Raw genomic sequence first — 23,778 nt, 5'->3', positions numbered from 1 at the left:
TTTTTAAATAATAAAATGAACTATCGATCGCAACTCTAAAAATATAAGTCAATCGAATGTTTCAGCAAATACTTATTTTATGTATGATGCAATTTTGGATATCATAATTCACTGTTTCTATACCTTTTGATAACTAGTAATAACGAAAAACAAAATACAAAGGACAATATACTGGCACAACAAGCATAAATATTGGCTCCATTAAACAACACTGAAAATTGTTATGAGTAAGTCGTTCTTTATTTTAAATCTTATACATTCATATTTTATTTCAATCTAGTTTTGTCGCTTATATGCAATCATTGACAATGTACGACGCCAGAAAAAGGGAATATTTTGCAATTTGCTTCTGAATTACTGTAGAATCATATTTATTCGCGGGGGTCAATGTTCGTGGATAGCTAACATTTTTCTGGTTCGTGGAGACGTAATTTCGTTGGTAGTGTAATCGGGATTTAATAATTATTAAACAAAGTATTGCGTATAGGTTCGTAGGAATGTGAATTCGGTGGCAAGGGTAACCTACAAAAGCTACGAACATTGGTCCCCCATGAACAATGATGACACCAATGCATATTTTATTGGATTTTTTTCAATGAGAAACACAGATATGAAATTTTTTTTAATGTCTAGGTAACTTATATATAAACTTTGACCATCCCCCCCCCCCAATTTCTTGTTCAATATTTTAAAAATAGAATATTTTTCAGGAAAAATGCAGTTAAATGAATACTTTTATTTCTGCAAAACGTAAATAAATATAAATTTCATAAATAATACACTTCACTTGTGTATCTGTGCAAAATAAATACTATGTAACGTTAAATCTATGAAGCAATTCCAGACTCTTATCAAATATAATCAAATATAATACTTCGCAAATGCTTTGGTGAATGATTACTCAGTGTTTGTGTTAATATCACCATTATTATTCACAATTTGATTGGTAATGATATTGTCGCTTTGACTTTCGTTATTTTCTTCTACTGCGGAATCCGCTGATTTTTTAGAGTCTGGGATAATCAGAGGAGATTTGGACGATACATGCTCGTCTTGAAGTTCACTATCCTGATTCTTGGTATCTTTTTCAATACTTTCTGTTTTTTCAAAAACATCATCCTCAGCATCAGAATTCTCGGCAAAAGCTTGAGCGCGTGTGGTTTCTGAATCATCGGAAGCCATATTCATAGCTAATCTATAAATATACAAGGGTTCACTTTTGTCCAATAACTCAACATGTCGAAGTCCGCTTAAATCGAAATTTTGAATGGACAAGGAATGTCGGATTGAGCGGAGATCCGGGTTACTTCTGTCATTGACTTCCGGTGTTTTCTTTAAACTCTCCCTTCGGTCAACACATTTGATTGACGAGGTCAGAGTCAGTAAATTCTCCCGACTTCTCCCCTCGAAAGAAGCAAATATGTTTCGAATACTATCAGGAGTAGTTGGGGAAGCTGTAAAATTAAACATAAGCATTGTGGTATTTCGTTTCAGAGGCTGGCATATATTCTTTCTTATACATCTCAGATGTAATTCTGTATATAAATCACAAACCTTTTATCTCCTTATCTGCTACAATGTTAGGTGAGGTTGCTGAAAGTTCCTTCTTTGTAATATGAGTGTTGAGTAAATCTCGTATTCGAGGGACCTAAATAGTTATGGGGAAAACAATAATTAAAGAGAAAATGTCTCCATGTCTGATGAATGAGTGCTGATAAGTAAATAGAAAGAACATCCTAGAAAAAAAAAATACTGGTAGGTAAAAATAGATTTTATGCAAATTTTAAGTCTTGTTCTTCAGGGCATATAAATGAAAAATGTGTCATAAAAACAGAAAAAATGATTATATAGTCATCTGCAGATCTGGAGGAGGTTTTCTGTCTAGCTGTGTTTTTTCTCCGGATTTTATAAGGCTTTCTTTTACCCATTTTTGACTTACAAATGATTTAGGAAACAGAATATTTATTTTATGTCCATCAATAATAAGCTTCTCAATTTATTCTCATATTCAAAGACTTAAAAAATAACATTATATTAAATTCAGTAAAGGAGATTGAATTGAGATTTGACTTGTTTAGCTTTATGTCTAGAATTTGTTCAATAATACACGTGCATCTGTACAATATCAAAGAAAAGATTGGTAATATTTTTTAACTAATGAGCATTTGATCCAATTTTTTTATCGGCTGTCACAGACGAAAACAGACCACAGGGCTCTTGTGATTCTGCTTAATTGTGACAAATGCAACGCAAGATATCCAGCTAGAGTATTACCACAATGTAAGAGAGATATAAAAATTCCAGTTATCTAGAAGATTCACCCCCCCCCCTAAAAACATCGATTGCTTAAAATTAATTTACAGCGTAGAAAGCTGTTTGACGTAGAATATGAAAAGGAAATGACTACTTTCCCCGTGTCAGAGAAACAAATTGCCAGAACACTGGTTTAAGATGAAATTTCCTACAACATTATTAGATCAATTTTCAAAATGATTCTCTAACACTTCTGACATGAGTAATCAAGCGGATGTTGAGGCCCTGTTATTTTATACTCGTTAATGTAAATACCTTTCCAAGTAACGAAAGAGATTTTTTTTTGTTCATGCATTAACCTTTTTTCCATTTGTACTGAAACAAAGAAAGTCTAAAGCATATTAACGTATTGTCGACTGTCTATCAACCGTATTTCCGACAGGGGATATAGCCGTTAGCGGGAGATATTCTAATTAGCTGGCGTCAATTAAACTTCAAAATTTGTCCATTATGAAAGTTCCATAGGAAGTCTTTTCCCATTGTTGTCGTCCGATACGGGTTGAAAATAAATGTGTTTCGAAACGGAACATTTTCATATTGAAAAGAGCAGATAACGAAAGGTTCATTAATCATTAATTCGATCATAAATTTGATTTCTTATACACCATCGAGAGATACAAGGGTTAATTTTAAAAGTAATATAATGCCAACTTTTATATAACGATAATATATTTCCTTAAAAATTCAAAGTGGAGATCTTTTTTAATGTTTTACAAAGGTCAAAGTAGTTACCATTTTTTAAACCTGATTATAGAATACTCTTTGATGAAAAAAACATTTATATAGAACTTGGTTTTTATAACTTTATTTTACATGCCATCGAATTGAAATAGGACTTTTTTGTGATTTATAAGCTTTCATTAATTTGGTCGTAAGTCAAAAGCACAGTCACTGCTGCTTTTTCGTCATTAATGGTAATTAAAAAAACGGAATAAAATCAAGGTATATACCACTAACCCACAAGTTAATACTACAAAAGCAAACATCTAGGTTACATGCTGTAACATTTATCGTTTATATTCACCAAATAACTCAAAATATTCAAAGATCATTGTAGACCATTCCACAATTTAAATACCTTTATTACATAAATCATGTAATATAATACAGATCGCCCAACAATATACGTATCAGCTTTCCAAGCGGATAAGAATCCATAGGGCTGATAGATTCTGTATCAAACCTAGCAAGACCCCTCTGACTTTTTCCGATTGAATATTTAGCAAACGTCTTAAGTTTTTTATTCAATCCTACCATATTCGTTTTACATGATGTTTGATTTTTTACGGTGATAAAACTAGCTATGAAAAATCGATATAAAAACTAATTTAATTTTAACCGCTCCTAATTCTAGTTAAAGAAGATGTGCTTGGCTATTATTCTTACTAAGCATATGATAAATATAATAATACATTCCTTTTCCATATCAGCCCGAGACACCAGTATCATCCAGCAGGCTGGGGGTCCGAGAGATCATACTGGTCGATGGCTTTCTTTGAAGTATATTTCTTAATAGTCGTCTTACCTTTGTATAATCAAAAGGAGTATGACCTTCTTTATTTTTGGCTAATGGATAGGCTCCCTCTGCCAAAAGCTTTACTATTACTGGTTCGGAGCTCGTTTTCACAGCTATATGTAGAGGAGTGTTGCCAATTGAGTTTGATATGTTTACTTTTGCCTGGTACTGAAAATACAAATAAATACAAATTAACTTTTTTTTCCTTTCTCTCTCCTCTCTCTCATTGATCATCTCTCTCTCTCTCATTGATCATCTCTCTCTCTCTCTCTCTCTCTCTCTCTCTCTCTCTCTCTCTCTCTCTCTTCCCCATCAATTTCTCAGCGAAAATTTCTAGGTTATGTTTCATGTTTCCCTGATTGAGCTAGTTAAAAATCGGGTGACCGAAATCTCTTTCCCTCGTTATTACTAATTAGCGAAAACCATAGTTAACTTCTTAATTCCTTGTTTTGTTCAAGAATTCCTAAACAAAAGGATCCGAATCCTAACGATTTACAAGGCACTGAAGCTACGCTGATGAAGTCTACAAAAGGCTGAGACCGCCAGCTGACTTTGTTAAACTTCCCAGCGACTTAACAAGCGTCTTCTTTAATTCCAAATGGCACGGACATCAAAGATATTTAGGCTGGTTGATATTAAATCATTTAATGATCAAGCGATGGTCAGTTCTGCATAGTCTTTTGATATCAGAGGATCTATCGACTTCAAGTTCGGCTCAATATAAAAAAAAATGGTGTTCATTGATTCGTAGTGGTGACATCTAGTTACAAATGACTTCAATAAAAATCTAAAGATAAATATCAATAATTGGCTAACATTCGTAATTTGCTAACTTGACGTTGCTGTACCAAAGAATATTATTTTACAATGTTTTTTTAGCTCACCTGAGCTGAAAGCTCAAGTAAGCTATTCTGATCACATTTTGTCCGTCGTCCGTCTGTCTGTCCGTCTTTAAACTTTTTACATTTTGAACTTCTTCTCTAAAACCGCTTGGCCAATTTCAACCAACTTTGGCACACAGCGAGGCAAATATAAATTGCAGAAATGAAAGAACGATCTTTATTCAAAGCGGAGAAAACCTCAAAACTGTAGAAAAAGGGGTGGGGTGCATTTTTAAAAATCTTCTTCTCAAGAACTACTGAGTCAAATTCAACGTAATTTAGCATAAATAATCCTTATGGAAAGGAAAATATAAATTGCAAAAATTACGGGCTAATTCTGTTTCAAATCTGAGTTATTACGAAAATAATAATAAAGGAAAGGCGTGTTTCAATCACTTTATAGCATCGGGTTCGATATTCCAAAGGAGTCTTTGTAAAACGGGAAGGCAAACCCAGGCCGGGACAGATCGAGATTTTTCATTTTACATGGATAATAATTAACCAATGTCATTGAAATTTTCAGGATATGTTAAGGAACGGTATATCTGTATTCGCTGTAAATAATGATAGACAATAATGCGTATTTTGAAATTCATTGACGATTGTTGATTTCCAAGTTGGTAAATGGGTAGGCAAACCAAGGTCGGCATTTTTCGGGTTTGTGGACTTATTTAAGAAGAAACTTAATAATTCATGCTTAGTTTTATACTTCTAAAACGAGGTTCTTTGTTTAAAGCAGCCATGACGTATGATAATCGGGTCTATCTGACAAAGATGTAGTTGTTGTTGTGCAACAGAAGGGAAGGGAATCTTTGAACATGCAAAATCTTAAGCTCAATGTAACAAACTCATGTGAACAAAATATGATTCAAACCTAGCAGAATTGTGAGCTCTGTATCCTGCTTATAGTTCTACGATTGACGCTGAAATTTTGGTTGATCATTAGATATGTGTCGCTTAACGTTAAATACTTGTACAAAAAATTAAAGAATGATATGCTGTAACTACTCTCTGGGCCCCTCTTTATATAATGAATATTATGAAATGTACATCAATTTTGATAGCTTTTCAGACACGAGTAAATAAAAACGACACCATCAAAACAGTTTCCATAGTTCTGACACATTTTTGTTACGGGGATAAAGGCATTATTCTTAAGAAAATATAACAGCGGAAAATAATCCTGGTTTGTAGCCATTTGTTATTTTTGAATAAAGATGAAAATAATGGGTGGTTCTTTGTAAAATAGAGTAATGTGCCTGTCAATACATTGATTTTTAAAGCTCTTTAACATGTCACGTGACAACATTTTTCATACCAGTGCATTCACCCATCAAGTGTGAGTAAGGTTATAAAAGTCACACGAGTTTACGCCAGGTAAACAACGGTCGTTTAATTATAATGGGGAAGACAAATTGAATTTTTGAATGTTTTTATTTGAGTAATTGGGCGCATTGAGGTACATTTTTCTTCTTCATATCTATAGGAATTTTTATAATAAAATACAATAACTATCATAATATATTTTAAAAAAAATACATTAACTAGTAAGTAGTTGAGGAAGAAAATGTACCTATATGCTCTCATATATTTCGATCGCTTTATAAAGTGGGGGAGGGGGGAATGACAATATAGGGAATTGAAAGTTAGTGTACTCCTGCCAAATGTTAAGTTTTATATCTTGCGTAGAATTTTCTTATTCTCGGTAAAAATAGTATTCCATAAAGGTTCAATGTCAAAGATTTCGTCTATGCAAAAAAAAGTGTAAAATTCGAATACTTTACAATTCTTAGTTTTTTGTTATTCTACCGAGGGGCCATATGGCACAATATCTTTTGAACGCCCATTTTAAGTCATTGTTGCTCAGGTGAGCGATGTGGCCCCATGGGCCTCTTGATTAAACTAAATTAGATGCAAAAAGGGAAAAGATAACAGTCAGGTCGCACTGTAAATTGTTTTATGAATGTTCTTTCCAGGGTATCAATAATGCTCTAGTTTGAGTATGATAAAAAGTAATAATAACTGAAATCATTCACAGTGTAACAATTACTTAATTATCTGCAAGATATTTCTTATATCGATAAGCTATAGACAAAGAAATATACTCTGGTCTTCAAAAAAGAAGACAACTTAATTATAAAAAAGTAAAAAAAAACTTTTTATATAGAGAAAAGAGAAATTTGAAATTCATATTTAGACCCTCTAGGAAAAGAATGATTATCATTCTGAGTAGGCAAAAAAAAAAAAAAAATAAAAAATGAAATAAATACGGTTACTTATGTTTCATACATTAACCTAAAATCTCTGTACGTATAGATAAAATTAATCTATCTTTCTTAAACGAATGTCCATACGTAAGTAGCCACATAATTGTCCAGACGGCCATCATAACTGTCACCAAACAAAGAAGATGTTTTAAAATTAACTGTAATACTGCTTCTTTTTGATAGGCTATATTAGATTTATAAAATTACTCAGTACAATCCTTTTCGCCAGAACACGGGACTGAAGCTGCGTATTCGAACAATGTAAATGTATCTTTTTTAAACTTTGTTACAGAGGCTATACTTGATTTTTTTTTTGTATGAATGAATCTGACTTAGACACTTCTTGGTATTTAAACATATTTAAGCACGACTTTCACAGCATGCTGTGAATAGTAATTCTTAAAGGCTTTCTTCAATGAAAAAATTATGTCCTCATTATTAGTATTGGAGGGATGTTAACGGAAAGAAAAACAAAATTTTCTTTAAACAATGTTTCATTAATTAAAATACCAGCAAATACAGTTCAAATTTTGATATGATTGGTAATGATATAGAATTGAACGATTTCATCAACAAATCACGTTTTTTACGATGTTCTAACTACGTGTTCGTCCAGCCTTTTAAAAACTTTTTAAACCTCAGAAAAGTTCTGCATACAAGACAAATCCTCTAAATTACCTAAAGATATGGACTTTTAGCATGTGTCCGACTTAAAAATGACAATTTTTTTTAATTTCGGGGGAAAAATCATCTTTTTAGATTTAACCGCTTTTCATGAAAATAAATGTCCTTGCAACTCGGGACCTGCGGGTTGGTAGACCGAAGCTACCCCCGTTGTGCCACAGAGTTAGACACCGAATCTTGGAGATATAAACTATTTTACAATGCGTTATAATCGCCAAGTTGTGACGTACTGTAATAAAACGTAAAGGTCACGGGGTGTCAAAGATACTTAACTGTAACATTTATCTGTGTACAGACAGAATTCATAAAGCCAAGACTCTTAACTTGCTTTAAATGCGTTTTAGCGGGCTAATATGTATTTTTCTGTACAAGTTCGCTACTAACAAAGAAAAAAATTTTCATTGTTTAATTAAGTAAAGTTTCAACTCTCTCTCTCTCTCTCTCTCTCTCTCTCTCTCTCTCTCTCTCTCTCTCGTGAATATTCTAGGTTATAGTTCATTTCATTTTGTAATGATTAGATTATCTAAAAATAAAATGGTGACCGAAATCTTTTTTTATTTATCCTTATCACTCATTACCGAATGCTATAGTTAACTTAATTCTTCGTTCGTTTTGAGAATTCAAATCAAAAGCAGGGCTATACAAGAGAAACGGCAATTAATTAAGTTTCCTTGTCTAGAACTATAACTGATCATTGATCCTTAGCATCTGATATCTAAACTGCGTAGTACTGGTAAGTATAAATAACCTTTATAATCATATGACAGGAAAGAACTTTTCAAAGTTAAGGTTTTGTAACCCAGGTCACGTGATTTCAGATGACTTAAATTAAACTTTGATCTTGACCTTGTAAGTGTTTTTTGTTTGTATAGTTATGAAACAAATGAAAAAGGTGAGAATTTTAGACAGAAATGTACTGTTATTTCCAATGTAAACACTCTTTGATACCTATTCATATTTTTCAGACATGCTGAAATGATATACATGTTACATATACTATAATATCATAATGTAGTATGTAGCTTTCAGACTGAAGCGCAGGAAATAAGATAAGCTCAACAACTGATGTTTAAAATGACACGTGTTCTACCATATTTTTGTTTATTTGAAGTCGTACAGGCTTAAATGTACATTTGCTTGAATTTACTTTGCTATTGACATCCGCTAACCTTAATTTCCTTTTTGAGAATTCGTTTCTTAAAAACGGCGTATTTGTAATCTAGGTTTTTCTCCCTGTGTCTAGCGTGTATGCGTACAGAAATTCTAATTTTACTGAACTGAAAAAAATTTAGCCATGTTAAGAATTTTGCCCCTTTAAAACTTGATTAGAGCATTAAAATGATATTGTCTGCGAGTACTTGTCCAAAGTGTTTGCTTATGCCTGAAGAATAATTCAAACTAATAAAATAAACAAAAAACTGAAATCAATTAACGTCTAGAAATGTCGTTGTCGTTCAAATAACCCCCAAAGCAAGAGATGAGTTTATTTGTGACTATGCCCTTTAGATTAAAGCTTCTAGCTTGGATTTCCAAAGAAAATTTTCTATTTTCATTAAAAATAAAGTTCCATTAAAAGTGGAAAAAGAAACCTTTTGTGTAGGAGGTGGCAGGTATCAATTGCAAAAATCTGAATGGATCAAATGTGCATGAACTTTGTCAATTAACAGAGCCTACAGTCAAATTTGATTTGTCAAAGATGTCCAATTCATTTTTAGGACTTAAATGTATCAGATAATTTGAAGGCTTTGTAGAGTGTAACTCATACCCCTATTTAGTTGCAACTGTTGATCTTTAGCAAATTGCAATTGATTAACCACGCTTTTTTCGCGCATTTTTCCAAGGCCTAACAATGCACTTCACACAACTATTTCATTGTAACATGCACTTTTAAACACAGTGAAAAAAAAAAGAAAAGAAAAAACAACAGCAAAATATAAATAAAAATGGCTCAAAGGTATAACAAATAATTGTGGGTGACAGCTTTGGAAAAAAAGAAACGTGTATGTATGCTTTGAGACAGAAAAGTACTAATATTTTACCATTAGTAGACAGTCTACAGTGTCCTTGCATCCTTTGTAACAACTCAGATGAAGCGGTGTATCACCATAACTGTCCCTGACATTAACCTTGGCACCGTGTTTTAAGAGATGGAGAACAATCTACAAATTGTAAGATACAAAATCTAGTAATTTGTATACAAGCTTATTTTAATATTTTTACTGATCGCACTCGTTGAAAATTTCCACATCTACCTTAAATATCAGACAGAAAGTGCCTGAAAGCATGAAAATTTCATAAAGTACTGTAGGTAAATTAAATAATTTGGCATTGACTTCGCGATTTCATATTCTCACAATTCGTTGCAAATGTTTAAGGGACTTAGACACCATTTGAGATAAAAAAAAAAATTATTTTTATTTTTTTTATGTATAATATGGTTTACTGGTGCATTTTAAATGATTGACCAAAATATTGAATGTTAAAGTCAAGTTACAAGCGAGATACAGAGGTAAAAATTGACTGTAATGTCAACAAAGCTTTAGTCTTATAGTTGTTTGCAAAAAATGTAATGTAGAGAATTACCATTTCTTAGACAAAATGACATGTAAAAAATAATTTAAACTAATTCAATATCTTCCTAAATACTATTATCAACAAAAGAAAGATACATTTGATTGAAACTAACACCAATACTATACATATGTAAAAAATGACAATATTCGAGATTTGTTTACAAAACAAAGAATTATAAACTCTCTATCTTGTTTATAACTTGATATTTGAGTTTCAAATTTTTACATAGCATTAAACTTCTATATTTATCATTTTAAACAATGAAAATGGAAAAATAAAATTTGAAAAATTTAAGTGAAATTGTGTCTAAGTACCTTTTTAACTTAAGTAATATTCAGATAATAATAATTTTTACCTTGTTAAGTTATCTTTCTTTTCAAATGGTCATTTTACTTTAAATTAACATTCTGTTAGTAATCAATACCCTTAACAGCTTCCTTACCATAGTATTCTGATTGATAGCAGCAAGATGAAGTGGAGTTATGCCTTTCTTTGTATGAACATTAACTTCTGCACCTTTGTTGATGAACAATTTGACTAGATCCAGATTCTGTGCCTGGCAAGCCTTATGGAGTGGCCGGAATAGTTTATCATCAGCAATATTTACATTTAGAGAATTTTCAGAGGAAACTGAACCCTGAAATGAAAAGGTTAATTCACACTTCACAACCGACTTGGGAAGGTTCACTACGTAATATAAGAGTACAATGTGTTTATTTATTTTATCAACATTATTTTAAATCATTGTGTATCAATTTAATTCATTTGACTAAAATCATATAATAATTGAATCAGAAAGAAAGTAAACATCCCTCCTATATTCAATAATTAGAATTTCTGAGATTATTATTACATTCAAAACAGTACAGTCATGTAGCAAAGAAAGAATTAAATGAATTAATTAATACATTGTACATGTATAATCAAACTCAAATAACAAAAGATGAATAATTAAGGAAAAAAACCTGACACTTGCAAGTATAAAATCATATGCTGCATTTATGATTAATATTCCTGACAATATTTTTGAAATTTATGTAATTACTTATTTTTCATTTTTCACAATAATTTTGAATTTCTTGACTCCACCTGCATGCGTAACAATCTACAATTGTATTTAAAATATATCCGTAATAATTTAGTAATTTTTCTCTATTTTATACCTCTCATCTCCTAAAATGCATTTTCTAAGGGTATACTGTTCATGTATGATGACTGTTGTGATAAATGTAATATTTTTGAAATCTGACCTGCTGAAGGGATGAACACTTCGGGCACTGACACAAGGGGTGACACAGCTCCTGGTCACCCACAGCCTCTGGGGAGGAAGGACCACTCTCTGGGCCAGTGTTGTTCCATTTCATATGAAACATCACCTAGTAAAATAAAAAAGGTCCATGAAAAGCAAAATGATATGTTCCATAGCAAATTCCACACACATCTCTAATAAAGAAATAAATAAATGTTAAATACCAGTGGAATGTCTCCCTGCTCGATGGCTTTGAAGAGTAAGGAGATTTTGTGGTTTCTGACCTGGTCCAGGGAGGCCACTACAGGGGTGAAGAGTTTGGAGGGTGAGGATGGAGAGGCAGTGACAGGTTCCACCGAGTCTTTGCGAGGCTTTGGTATACTCACAACCTCATAGTCTTTTAGAGACTATCAAGTGAAGCAAACATATATACATGATGTTGTGCACAGAACATCACTGTGTAAACTAGACTAATATTATCATTTTCACTCAATTTTTACTTAATTACTTCTGCTTTGATATGAGCATGCACTTTTGATTGTACTTAAGGTATTAAAATGCTGTAATTATATATCATTATTTTTATATGACTATATTGAAAAAAATTGTTTAAACATACATGTAAAATTATATATTTTTTTTTCATATAATGAGGTTTCATCAGTTTTTCATCGATTTCTTTGTATAGCAGATCCACATCACCAAATGTTTAACAAAGTACAATCCATAAAAACAATATGATTTGGTAGAGTGACTGTCCACAAATTGACAGATCCTCAGAACTGAGCATTTCATAATATCCATGAAAACTAACGCCCATAAAAATAAATTAAACTTCAGTATACATTTGTGGAATATGAATTCAATGATGTAACTCATATAAAACAGACCTCAGACTTTTGTCTCCCTGTCATGACTGATGGCATGGAATCATACTGCTTGAACATCTTCTGTATGTGGGCATTCTGGGCCACATTGCAAGGGGTCTGTTTCTTGCGGTTCTTGATGTCAATTCGTGCATTGTTATCCAGCAGTGTCTGAATGATGGATTCTTTAAAAAAAAAAATTAAAATACATTGCTATTGAAATTCAAAACATGATATTTCACCGAATATTTCAGTTACCAATGACGAAGTGCTTGGTACATATAAAGGATTTAGATGGAATCACTTCTCACCGTATCCCCATTTGGAGGCTAGGTGGAGAGGCGTATCCCCTCTGTTATTCTGGGCATTCATATCAATACAGGTCCTGACTTTATCGGCAAATAGTAAAGCCTTCACACACTATCAAAATACAAGTAAATGTATATGTCATTGAGTAACAAAATTATCAACATGACATTTCACTCTTCAATCCCCCAGTTTTCAAATGTGAAAATCTGCTTTGCAAGTCAACATAGTTATAATTAAATAGTATGTTCATAAACTTAATACAGTGTATTAATAAATTCTTATTTAGTTTGCTGTCCTGATCACAAATCATTTTGAACCCATCGCATAAAAACTATTGTCTCCATACAATTGTTTTAAAATTATATTGACAAAAGTTGTTCATACACCAAGGTTAGTTACATGTAAATGGATAGATACATGTGCAAATTTATCTATGATCTTGCTGCGAAGTATACAGTCAGTCTATTGTTCTGAGCCCATATTATTCAACTATGCTGAAGGAAATAGAATACTGTACACCAACTTTTATTCGCGTGCATAAAATATTTGAAAGATTTGCGAGAGCCTCTTTGTCACGAATATTTCTCGCCGCAATTAGGTTTTGCTGTATGAGTGCTATATCAAAACAAGTGTGGTTAATGTGTGGTCACGAAAAATAATCGTCGCAAACCAGTTTTTCATCTGTAGATCGCAAATAAAGTCGTTGCGAATGAAAGTTGGTTTGCAGTAACTCACATCTTCATGGCCACTGTCCACACACATATGTAGAGGTGTATTTCCAACACTATCAGGTTGCGTACAGTCTGCATCAAAGTGGATCAACAACAGCTGAAAAAGACATTTATATTTTCTCTTGTAAACTGGCTTGCAAATTCAATTTGATAAGTATGGTACAGATTTGCATCAAAACCAATACATGTATCGGTATTTTGATAAATACTACTTGTTGGGTAATATTATGGATTTTCTGAATTCAAAATAATTTAAAGATTTAACAAAAATTTAACAGAATTTTTCAGAACTTCTTTAAAAAAAGTTATTAGAAATCAAATCTACTGATACAATTTTTTAACATTAATTTTTGATGGTGCATATTTCTGCTCTTTCAATACAGGATATCTATTCAAAGAAAAAACAACATTTTGGTAACTATCAACTCATTTTTTTTCAGAATAATATTTTCAATAATTCACTTACAACAATATTTTGGTAGCCTTTTTGACATGCCAGATGAAGTGGTGTGTATCCAAGATAATCACTAGCATTCACAACTGCACCATGTTGAATCAAAAGGTCCACAAGGTGGGCCTGGCCATGCAATGCAGCAATGTGAAGAGCTGAAAATAGTTTCATAATTAAACCTACACCTTATGTTTTAATCTTATTTTTGAAATATGTACTGCAACAGCAATGAAATTCAATTTCTATTGATGTATATACATGTGTATTATCATTATTTATAAATCAATATCATTACTATAATAATTATTATTCATAAAAATTTAAGATAAAGTTAATTAAATAAGGTCCTTAATTTCTTATGTGATCGAAGTTTACCAGTGTAGCCATGTTCATCTCTGGTGTATGCTGTCACTAGCGTTTTCTCTGTTGGATTTTGGCGTAATAGTGCACGGCATTTGCTACAGGAGCACAGGGGGTGACACATCTGTAGGATGATGCTCTCCTCTGGAGTGTTCGGTTTCCCCAGCATCAGTCTCACGGCAGCCTCGTCCCCACCTTCAACATACTGGGGAAAGGACGCAGATTAAGATTCGTGCTCAATGAATTTATAAGTCACTTAATACATATCACAAATGATTTGTCACAATTTAATGAACAACTGACAAAAATGTCTGAAAATATGGCCTAATGACAAACCATGGGACTACTGGGGGTGAAGGAATTAGACTTTCCTTTCTTGGATGCAAGTATGACTGTAGAGGTAGTGTAGGATAATTACCCCCCCCCCCCCTCCCCCAACATAAGCCTAAAAAGTTTACCCAAATTTTCTTTTAGATTTACATGTAAATATCTCATTAAGTTTAAGAATTGTGTATTAATTTTGTTTAAACAATGAAAAGGGTTACTCTTTAGAAGATTAGAAGATGAATACCAGCATTACTTTGACCAATAATATCAAGGCATCCAATCCAATGTGATCAAAACATAATAATTAATATACAAGAAATCATTAAGAAGAGGAAAATCTTCAATTTCAATAATAAAATACAGACTTCACCTGAAGAACAAAGGATGATGAGAATAGAATAGGGTTGAATACCTGATGACTCAGGTGGCCTCAAAATGTTTACAAAATGATAATTATACGACTTACACTGAAGAATCTGTCTACACTTTTAGTTGCGCCTGAAGACTGATGACTCGCCTGCTTGTTCTACAAAACCACAAACCCCACTTCGCCATTCATCATAATTCTGTTCTATATGTCATCATTCAATGTAAATCCAAGTCTCACAAAAAAAAACACCCCAAGATTCAGTAATTTATTTCCATTGATAATTACCAATAAACTCTAGGCAGTGGCATTTTATTACAAATGGAAAGGTCATGATGCCAATTTTATTGATATTATACCAATTCTGCTTCAAGATTATTGCTCAAGAGTCTTTATAAATCTTGATAATTTGAGGTGCAATTTACCCTTTGGGTACATTAGATATATATTATATTATATACTGGCAAATGAAATTAATTACAAAATGAGTCAGCTTGTTTTTTGGCTATAGTGTGCAGTAAATACAATGTACCTTGAGAGAATATGATTTAATGGCTTCTTTCTGCAAGGATCCACTTCTAATATGCTCAATTGCTGCCTCGACAGTTGTCAAATAAAACCTATGACAAATTGATCAATCAATGAAAATTACATTGTACCAATTTGAAAGTAGATATTTCTGTTTACATATTACATTTGACCCAGCTGATTCCCAAATTGATGCATCAACAACACAACAACACAAGTTTATTAAAGATCAAAATTTTCTGTTGATTATTTGTAATCAATACTGTATACAGGGTTATTTTCGCGCCGTGTAATTTTTGCCCTTCTTCACTTGCAAAAAGGTTTGCCCCGTCTTAAATTTGCCCAGACAAGTTATGTTTAAAGAGAGATAATTTGAGACATTGAAATTTACCCAGTCTTAAATTCGCCTGCTGGCAATGAGGGCGAAAGGGGCAAAAACTGTGCTGAATATTTTCCTGTATACAGTACTTTCTATCTATGTAGAAATAATGTCACAGTGTATCTATTAAAGAAAAATCATAATAATACGTGCATCTCCTAAAAAAAATCTAATACAGATGTTTAGCGTAGCACTTTCAATTTTGTGTACTTACATGAATTCATCAAAATTGTATGCTTTAGAGAAGTGAAATTCCTTCATATATCGTAGATTTGCCATCCTGCAGATAAAGTCATTAACAAATTAAATTATTTAAATGAAATCATACAATCATACAAGTTTGCCATTCAAACTAGCAGTGTTCAAAAATGACTAACACTTTCTAATCCTTTAAAGTGCCCTTTGCGTTAAGGTCATCCATGTATCCATGAAGATTTTAAAACTTAAAAGCACAGGTATGAAAATCACATCTGCATGAACAGGGTACATGTAATAGAATATGTACCTCCTAACAACTAAGAACTTTTTGAAATGAGCCACCCATGTTTTCCATGAATGTCCTATTGGACTAAGTTTTTGCATACACTGTACATGTACTAATTAACAAACAAGACTCTCATATTTTCTCTTACCCTAAAACTTTTTTTTATTTTAGGGGAATAAAAATACATCTACCCGTACATGTACATGACTTTCGCATTCATGAAATTGTCTCCCTTTATGTATCCTTCACTACATGTATATACCAATGGGAACTTTCCTGTAATGGCCTGGTACATGTAAATTTTTCACACTTTGAATAGTTCTGTAGATATATGTTGCCGTGATACGTGTAGTAAAGGGCAGCATAGGAATCATGATGAACATACATAAATAAATAAATGTATACTAAGTTTTCTTTTATCAGACAGTACCTTGGAAAGTTGAGACTGTTTTAGAGACAACATACTGATATTTACTGTTTACTGGCTGACCCCTGGCTGAAGCTTGCAGAAGGAAAATAACCTTTGATACTGTGAAATACAGAAGATAATTAAGTTAATAAACTTACCAGTTTGGGATTTCTGATTTGATTATAAGGTATATCATAATAGGAAGGAATTCATCGGTCGTCAACATCAATGATTGATCTGAAATGGATATCAAAATGATTGATAGACAAATACATTCATGTACAATATATAAATAGTGCCTGTTTGGGAGGGTAACAGTTGAAATTGACACCCCGAGAAAGCCATTGTCAACCGACGCGAAGCGGAGGTTGACAATGGTTTTAGAGGGGTGTCAATTTCAGCTCTTACCCTCCCAAACACGCACTATTTGTTTTATTATACTGAATGTCTTAATTCTGAAGAAAACTTTACGGAATAACTTGAATTCTATGCATGTAACAATTCGTTGTGTTACCCGTTGCCAAGTGTGTTGCTAACGCTGAGGGTAATAGAACGGATTATCAACTGCGTCTTATCCAATCAGATTTCAGTATTTAACATGAAAGTATAATAAAACAAAATGTGTATATTTACAGTAAAATTACGCTTTGAAAAGCAACTAGATATTAAGCAAAACATTCTTCCTGGCATCAGTACATACATGTATCTAAACATAAGACAGCTGATACTGAATAATCAATGAACACATCAACCAATATTCAATCATTAAAAAACTTGCTCAAACTTGCTTGCTATTGGAAAAAATAATAATTAAAAAAACCCACAGTCACCTTTTTTGTTTGTATTTTTGATTGGGGTACTGAGGTGAGACACAACTCTCTTGAGACACAGAAGCCGTCCCAGTGGTGACCCATACTTGTTGAGAGTTTGTAACTCCTTTTTGGCCTGTTTGATATTGTACATGAATTCCTGTCGGATTCCCAGCTCGTCCAGTTTGATGTCAGACAGAGTCCGCATAGACTTATTCACCTCAGCATCCTCCGCTGCTAGATTTGTTTGAACGGCTTGAAAGAGTCCACGGTGAATGGAAACCATCATGTACATCTATAAATACAATAAAACAATGAAAGTCTTCGATCAGTAATAAAATGCAGTTATACATGTAGCAGCTTTAAGCCTCAAGAATGAGTGAATTTGATTCATTTTAAATTTAATTTTAAAATTACTTTACAATTAAGGGAATGCAACCAACCTTGCTGTAAAATGAATTTCTTTCAACTGTGTTTAACATAACTGCATTTGTATTGCATCATTTGCATGTAGAAATAATGATAAAAATAGGAATTATAAGTTATAACTTTGACTTCTGTTTACTTGAATTTTAAAACGACATTGGATTTAGCTTACCTCTACCGCTGATTTCAAGATGTCCATCTCCTTTCTGCTCTCGTGCACTCGTCTTCTCTAAAAACAAAAGAAAATACAAAATCTTTTGAATACATGTTAAACAAATAATACACCGGACAGCTCAGAGTTAAATAAAGAATTAAAAACGAATGTGGGAATTTAATATTTTTATCAATTGGCTAACAATAGAATTAAGTTTTTTGAATGATATGTGAGATCAATTTATTTGCATTCAACTGATCCAATAAAAAATAATTTAAGTTTTCTTACAACTGAGGAATCCTTCAAAACTGTCTGCATTGCTTTAGTGAACTGTGTACTTGCTACTTCCTTAAGCCAACAAGAAAAGGTGACATATGACACACACAATTTATAAATAATTCACAACTACTTCAAAATACATGTTATTTCTTACCCATCACATATTTTATCATTTAAGGAACATGCAAATTGTCTGAGAAGTGAACAAATATAAATGTATGCCATGTAATCAGTATTATATACTTTTATATATATATATTAACATTAATTTTCACCAAAATTACATCAAATTCTAAAAAATTATGTAAATCATTTACCACAATCACGATGAATTTTTCGGTGGCCAGATTTTTGTATTGCTTGGAAAATGGTTCCAGCTGTTTGTCAAGTGTCTCTTGAAGTCTTTTCCCACCTGTAAAAATCAAAAGGACAGTTTGTTGTGGAATTTCATTACCCACTAAACCCCCCCCCCCGGCCCCCCCCCCCCCCCCCCCCCAAAAAAAAACACATTAAAAACATTTAAAGAACATGTAATCCATGTTTTTTAACATAGCATACTATTGGTTTTGTGTTGCAAAACTTTGTGCTTTTTTATTCCAAATTTGGTGCATTTTCTTTTATTACATGGTACATACTGCACAAATTGGCAAAAAAAAAACACCCAAAGAAAAAAGCTGTTCACATTCAGTGATTGATCTATCCTTTGTAATTTTCTTACCATGGTGATTGAAAAGGAGAGCTTTCCATTCTTCAAAAGATCTAGGAATTGTTTCCTGTGTCACTTCTTCTTTTTTGTGACTTTCTGCTCATCAAAAAAAAAAATAACAGTATTTTGAGGTCTATTTCAAAGGCAGGATGTGAATAGCTCAACTATACAGAAATGGTTTGTTTTATATAAACAATAAGTCAACTGTTTCTAGTGAAAATTCGAAGAAAAATAAAACCCCTAGCTACTTTGGGGTTTGTATACATCATTCTGTTCTTTGAAGATCTTTTTATCAAAATCTTATGAAGATTATTATACATCGTAACATGCTAAATGACATCCTTTTACAAACAAACAAGAGACTATCTTGTTGTTTACTCACCAGGTGCTGGCTTGTTTAAAAAGTACTCTATGCAGAAAACTTGATAGCTTTCATCATTGTTGTTGTAGAACGCCTCTTCAAATAATATTCTGACCTTTTAGAAGGAAAAAATAAATAAATATACATAAATGTGCTCTAGATTCTTATAAATTCAAAGTGAGTGAACCCCACTATCCCAAGAAACAATTTAAAAGACTACTGTACTAAAAATTTTCTATTAATGCTGAACCTTTCAATGTGAGAAAAAAATATCTAATTTTTTTCTCATCTATTTTGTCGAATGTATCATTAGAGGAAAATATGTACATGATATATGTACTTTAAATGTACTATTTTACACCTGGTACTGCTGAGTGTGCATTAATCAATACATGTATATACTATTTACAAAATTTTCTACCAAAGAATTAAAACTTCATTTCTACAATAGTCAATTTATTACTACATGTACCAGCACTTCAAATGAAGATTAAGTAAGTGACAATCTCATATGCATGCATAAAAAGTTATTCATTAGTAAATTGATTCTTTTCTTTTTTTCTTATTCTTGAGAGTAATACAACATAGAAATAATTATCTACAGGTACTTCAAATAATACCTTTTAAAAATGCATTAAAAAAACCCCCAAGATTTGATAAATATAGACTTTGGTACACACTATAAATGATATATCATAGTATGAACCTAAATATACATGTACATGTGTCTCCCAATCACTCTCTGAGACAAATTGTGAACAATATTCCCCTAGTTGTTTTTGCAAAAATTGAAATATGTTCCTCTTGTCCAAAAATTTTAATTGTAAATAAATAAAAGCTAGATCCATCTACAGTACTTGTATTCATTCACCTTTGTTTCTTTTTTATCCAATACCACCACTACACAGTTGTCCTCAATTTTGACAGCCTATAAACCAAGATTTCAAACTGTTAGAAAAAGTTTAAAACAAATTTAAAATATGGCAAAATAATTTACAACCATACCCATAAGAAATGTATACATGTTTAAAAAAAAAAAAACAAGTATCAGCAAGCTTGCGCTAGAATACTGGTAAAACGTACTTCGCATTTTGATTTATTTATTTTTTTCTGCATTAGAGTAAAGCCTATTGATACCACAAATGATGAGAGAGAGAAAGAGAGAAAGACAGAGAGGGAGAGATTCAAATTCATATTTTTATCAAATGCATACCTTGCCAGACCATGTTTTTAACCCACTTCCATCTCCTTCACAGGTCAAAATATGATCTTTTAGATCATCTTCAGTTATTCTATTTTTTTCTGCCACAGAATACTGCGGAATACACAGCTGTTAAATATTGAAAGATAATATTGTGAGATTTCAATTCTATACACATACATGTACATGTAAATTGATACCATGTCATATATGTGATGTAAGTTTTATGACATACAAAAAACAAAGAAATATATGGATTCAGGGCATGAGAGAATTTATAGTCTTACGGTGATTGAATTGAATTTTCAATATAAAGTATAGAAAAGTATAGAAAAATACATGATGTACATGTAACCATTTCAATTGAATTGAATACAAATAACTGATAAAAATATTATTTTGTATTTCTAAAAAAAAAAATTATTGTCAATTATATGTTAGTACATGTAAATGTATTAAATTTTGAATATAAATACCCAGACATAAATTTTCAGGAAACTTAGCATGCAGTACTCTACAGTCAGCATTTATTAATTAAAACATGGTTTTAAAAACACTATTTTTATACATTGACAAAAAAAACCCCTCAAATTAGTATCTTCAAGTATAAGTCATTCACTCATTGAATATTTACAGTACCGATCAGACCCATCCTAACAGAAAGTAAACCCCAACTAAAACCTGGGTTTACTTTCGGGTTTTACTCTGGGTTTACTGCAAGCTTACTTGAGTAGTCCCAGAGTAAACTCAGAGTTGACACAGAGAGTAGACCCAGATCAAAAGTATACCCCTGAAAGCAGACATTACACGAGTGTTTGGAAAATACAATTGGCAGAAATTTCAGACAGTAAGACAGTAAGATAAAAGACATGTTTGATTAACACTTCAGTGGGTATAGTGGACCCCCAAAGCAAACCCCGAGTAAACCCCCAAAAAACCCAAAGTGGACCCAAAGTAAACCCTGAGAGTAAACCAGGAGTTTGATTGGGGTCTACTCTGCATGGTGTTAGGTTGGGTCTGATCGGTACTGTATGGCATAGCTAGTGTATAAATAGCAACAACATATGGAGAGCCAATCATTAATAAATTGCATTTTGAATTTTGTATCACTGTATCTGTAATAATAAAACTTTGTGTCCAAATTCTGATTTGAGAGTGTTATGATTCTTGGGCCTTATTGACTCTTTCATTATTGTTAGATAAATCTAACTTTCATTCTTTTTATAGATAACAATAACCTATTAATTCATTAATTAATTATTAAAAAGAATTTCAAGGAATCGGTATATCACTTATTCTATATGCATGTGCCACTGAAGAAAAAATGACTGCATTAATTACCTTGTAAAACAGACACAAGATTTAGTCGTTGAATTTCTAAAAATAGCAAAGACAAAATATTATGACGTACTGTGCATCTTAATGATGTCGCTTCATCGTATAGTTGGCTGTAGTCATTTTGTAGAGCTGTAAAAAAGGGATTTTCATAGACATCTTCATCATATTTTTCCATTATACTGAGTCCATTGTGTGGGATTCATCAACTCATATTCCTGGAAAATACAAGTAAAGTGCACCCCTTGCCTTTGCATTCATGTACATCTATTTTTAATGCATGCATAAAAAAAAAAAACCACAATCTTACCAAGTACTATAAAATTAAGGAAAATTAGTTCAAGAAGGATACAATGTGTTGTCTACTCATTCAATAAATGTAATTCTACAGTCATTCACTCAAGTAGGTGGTTCAATTTTAAGTTAGTCGGTTAATTTGAAACTTTTTCAACATGTTTAAGGCTTCTCTTCTGCAAAATACATTTTTGAGATAATTTAAATTCTACAGTCATTTAATAAAGACTCAATTTCAAAGTTCGTTACTTTATGTAAATTTAAAAAAAATACAGTTCTTCATTGTGCATGCATTGTCAATACTCATATCAAATTTAGGAATTTTCATAATCCATTGTGTTCATCACCTGTTCATGTTAATTTCTACATTGCAAATAAAGATCATCACCATGATGATCATAAGACAGGATGTAGACTTATGCATATTTATATTGCAAGGTCAAATTTTGCCATGGAGTTCTTCTTGCTTTCATTACATTGTTTAAAACTGTCTATGATTTTCATAAGCTCTGTCTGATTCACATTGATAAAACGTGTATACATGTATGTCTGACAGAAAAATCATCGACATGCATTACATTAACGTTGATTTTTACTTACCGACACTTACTTAATGTATTTATCTCTAACAAAATCACATCCCTTATAAGAAAACTACCTTTCAAACAACAGTATGGTTGGCAACTCTCTCGTGAATCTATTATTTTAATTTAAGAACATTGAGAATATACCCGATTTTAACCTTTCCTACCCATTCCCTCCTGTGTTTGTTTTCCTTCTTACACTGTTTATACCTTCGATAAGCTGAAGAGCTGAAGTAAACAAGAGTTACCTCGCGTTTTATGTCAAGCCATGCAGGAATATATATTTTCGATTAAAAATAAATTTAGTGCATCAATTTATTATTCGTTGTTTTTTATCTTTATTCTTGTACTCGATCTTACTTTTTCACAATTTTATTAAAAATTTATAGATTTCCGGTACAGCATATAACCAAGGAAGACGACGTTGCCATGGGTATTTCACCCGAGTTAATGGCCGCGAAAGCTTCAGATGCTGAGTGTCTTGAAAGAATGAACGCCAATAGAATTTCTTCTTAATGGTATGTTAGCATAACATGATGACAGGTTATTATAGACGATTAACTGATATATTTTTGAATTTTTTTAGTCTTTAGATCAGAACTTTGCGCGAATTCTTCGTAAATAATTTAGCCCCTACATCGGCAAGATAAATTATGTTAATATCAAAGGAATTTTATTCAACCTAAACATGCATGTTCTGTGGGCCTTTGTTCAATTTATTTCAGATTTAATTTAGCAGTCTTTGTCGTGGTGTTCAACAAGAAAAATGTATATTCCTGCATGAACAAGACTCTCATTCTGAAACCTTATTGAATTGTGGTACCAGTTGTTAATATCCCATTCTGAAACCTTATTGAATTGTGGTACCAGTTGTTAATATCCTCGGTTTTGCCCAAACTCTGGGCCAACCCAACGGATTAAAAAACTGATTTGA

The 23,778-nt window shown here is 32.2% G+C and overlaps 1 protein-coding gene across 6 annotated transcripts; it reads right to left on the bottom strand.

Annotated features, from left to right (window-relative positions):
* Window positions 1–721: 721 nt before the first annotated feature.
* Window positions 722–23,064, bottom strand: LOC128188972 (ankyrin repeat domain-containing protein 27-like). 6 transcript variants are annotated; one of them, XM_052860324.1, is made up of 26 exons: window positions 23,012–23,064; window positions 22,043–22,184; window positions 20,644–20,760; window positions 20,302–20,358; window positions 19,452–19,545; window positions 19,082–19,165; window positions 18,681–18,775; window positions 18,373–18,432; window positions 18,103–18,159; window positions 17,526–17,799; window positions 16,854–16,932; window positions 16,017–16,082; window positions 15,428–15,515; window positions 14,995–15,054; window positions 14,217–14,406; window positions 13,857–13,996; window positions 13,395–13,487; window positions 12,662–12,770; window positions 12,375–12,535; window positions 11,709–11,891; window positions 11,486–11,611; window positions 10,678–10,872; window positions 9,701–9,820; window positions 3,839–3,997; window positions 1,555–1,648; window positions 722–1,454 (listed from the first exon to the last, which is right to left on the bottom strand). In XM_052860324.1, the coding sequence occupies exons 2-26, from the start codon at window positions 22,142–22,144 to the stop codon at window positions 898–900; spliced, it is 3,360 nt and encodes a 1,119-aa protein (XP_052716284.1). In that variant the 5' UTR covers window positions 22,145–22,184; window positions 23,012–23,064; the 3' UTR covers window positions 722–897. The 6 variants fall into 6 exon arrangements, with proteins under 6 accessions (XP_052716284.1, XP_052716283.1, XP_052716282.1 ...); XM_052860323.1 differs by having other exon boundaries at window positions 22,992–23,059; XM_052860322.1 differs by having other exon boundaries at window positions 22,919–23,050.
* Between the last annotated feature and the right edge of the window lie 714 nt (window positions 23,065–23,778).

The sequence above is a fragment of the Crassostrea angulata genome, chromosome 6 (genome assembly GCF_025612915.1).
Source record: "Crassostrea angulata isolate pt1a10 chromosome 6, ASM2561291v2, whole genome shotgun sequence".
NCBI lineage: Eukaryota > Metazoa > Mollusca > Bivalvia > Ostreida > Ostreidae > Magallana > Magallana angulata.
The sequence above is the reverse complement of the archived record's forward strand: the minus strand, read 5'-3'. Positions and strand labels throughout refer to the sequence as shown.

Coding starts and splice junctions, on each gene's coding strand:
- LOC128188972 (XM_052860324.1), bottom strand. CDS start 22,144: ATGGAAAAATATGATGAAGATGTCTATGAAAATCCCTTTTTTACAGCT. Junction 13,997..14,216: donor AGATGAACATGGCTACACTG/GTAAACTTCGAT, acceptor AACTATTTTCAG/CTCTTCACATTGCTGCATTG. Junction 12,771..13,394: donor TGGACAGTGGCCATGAAGAT/GTGAGTTACTGC, acceptor GTATTTTGATAG/TGTGTGAAGGCTTTACTATT.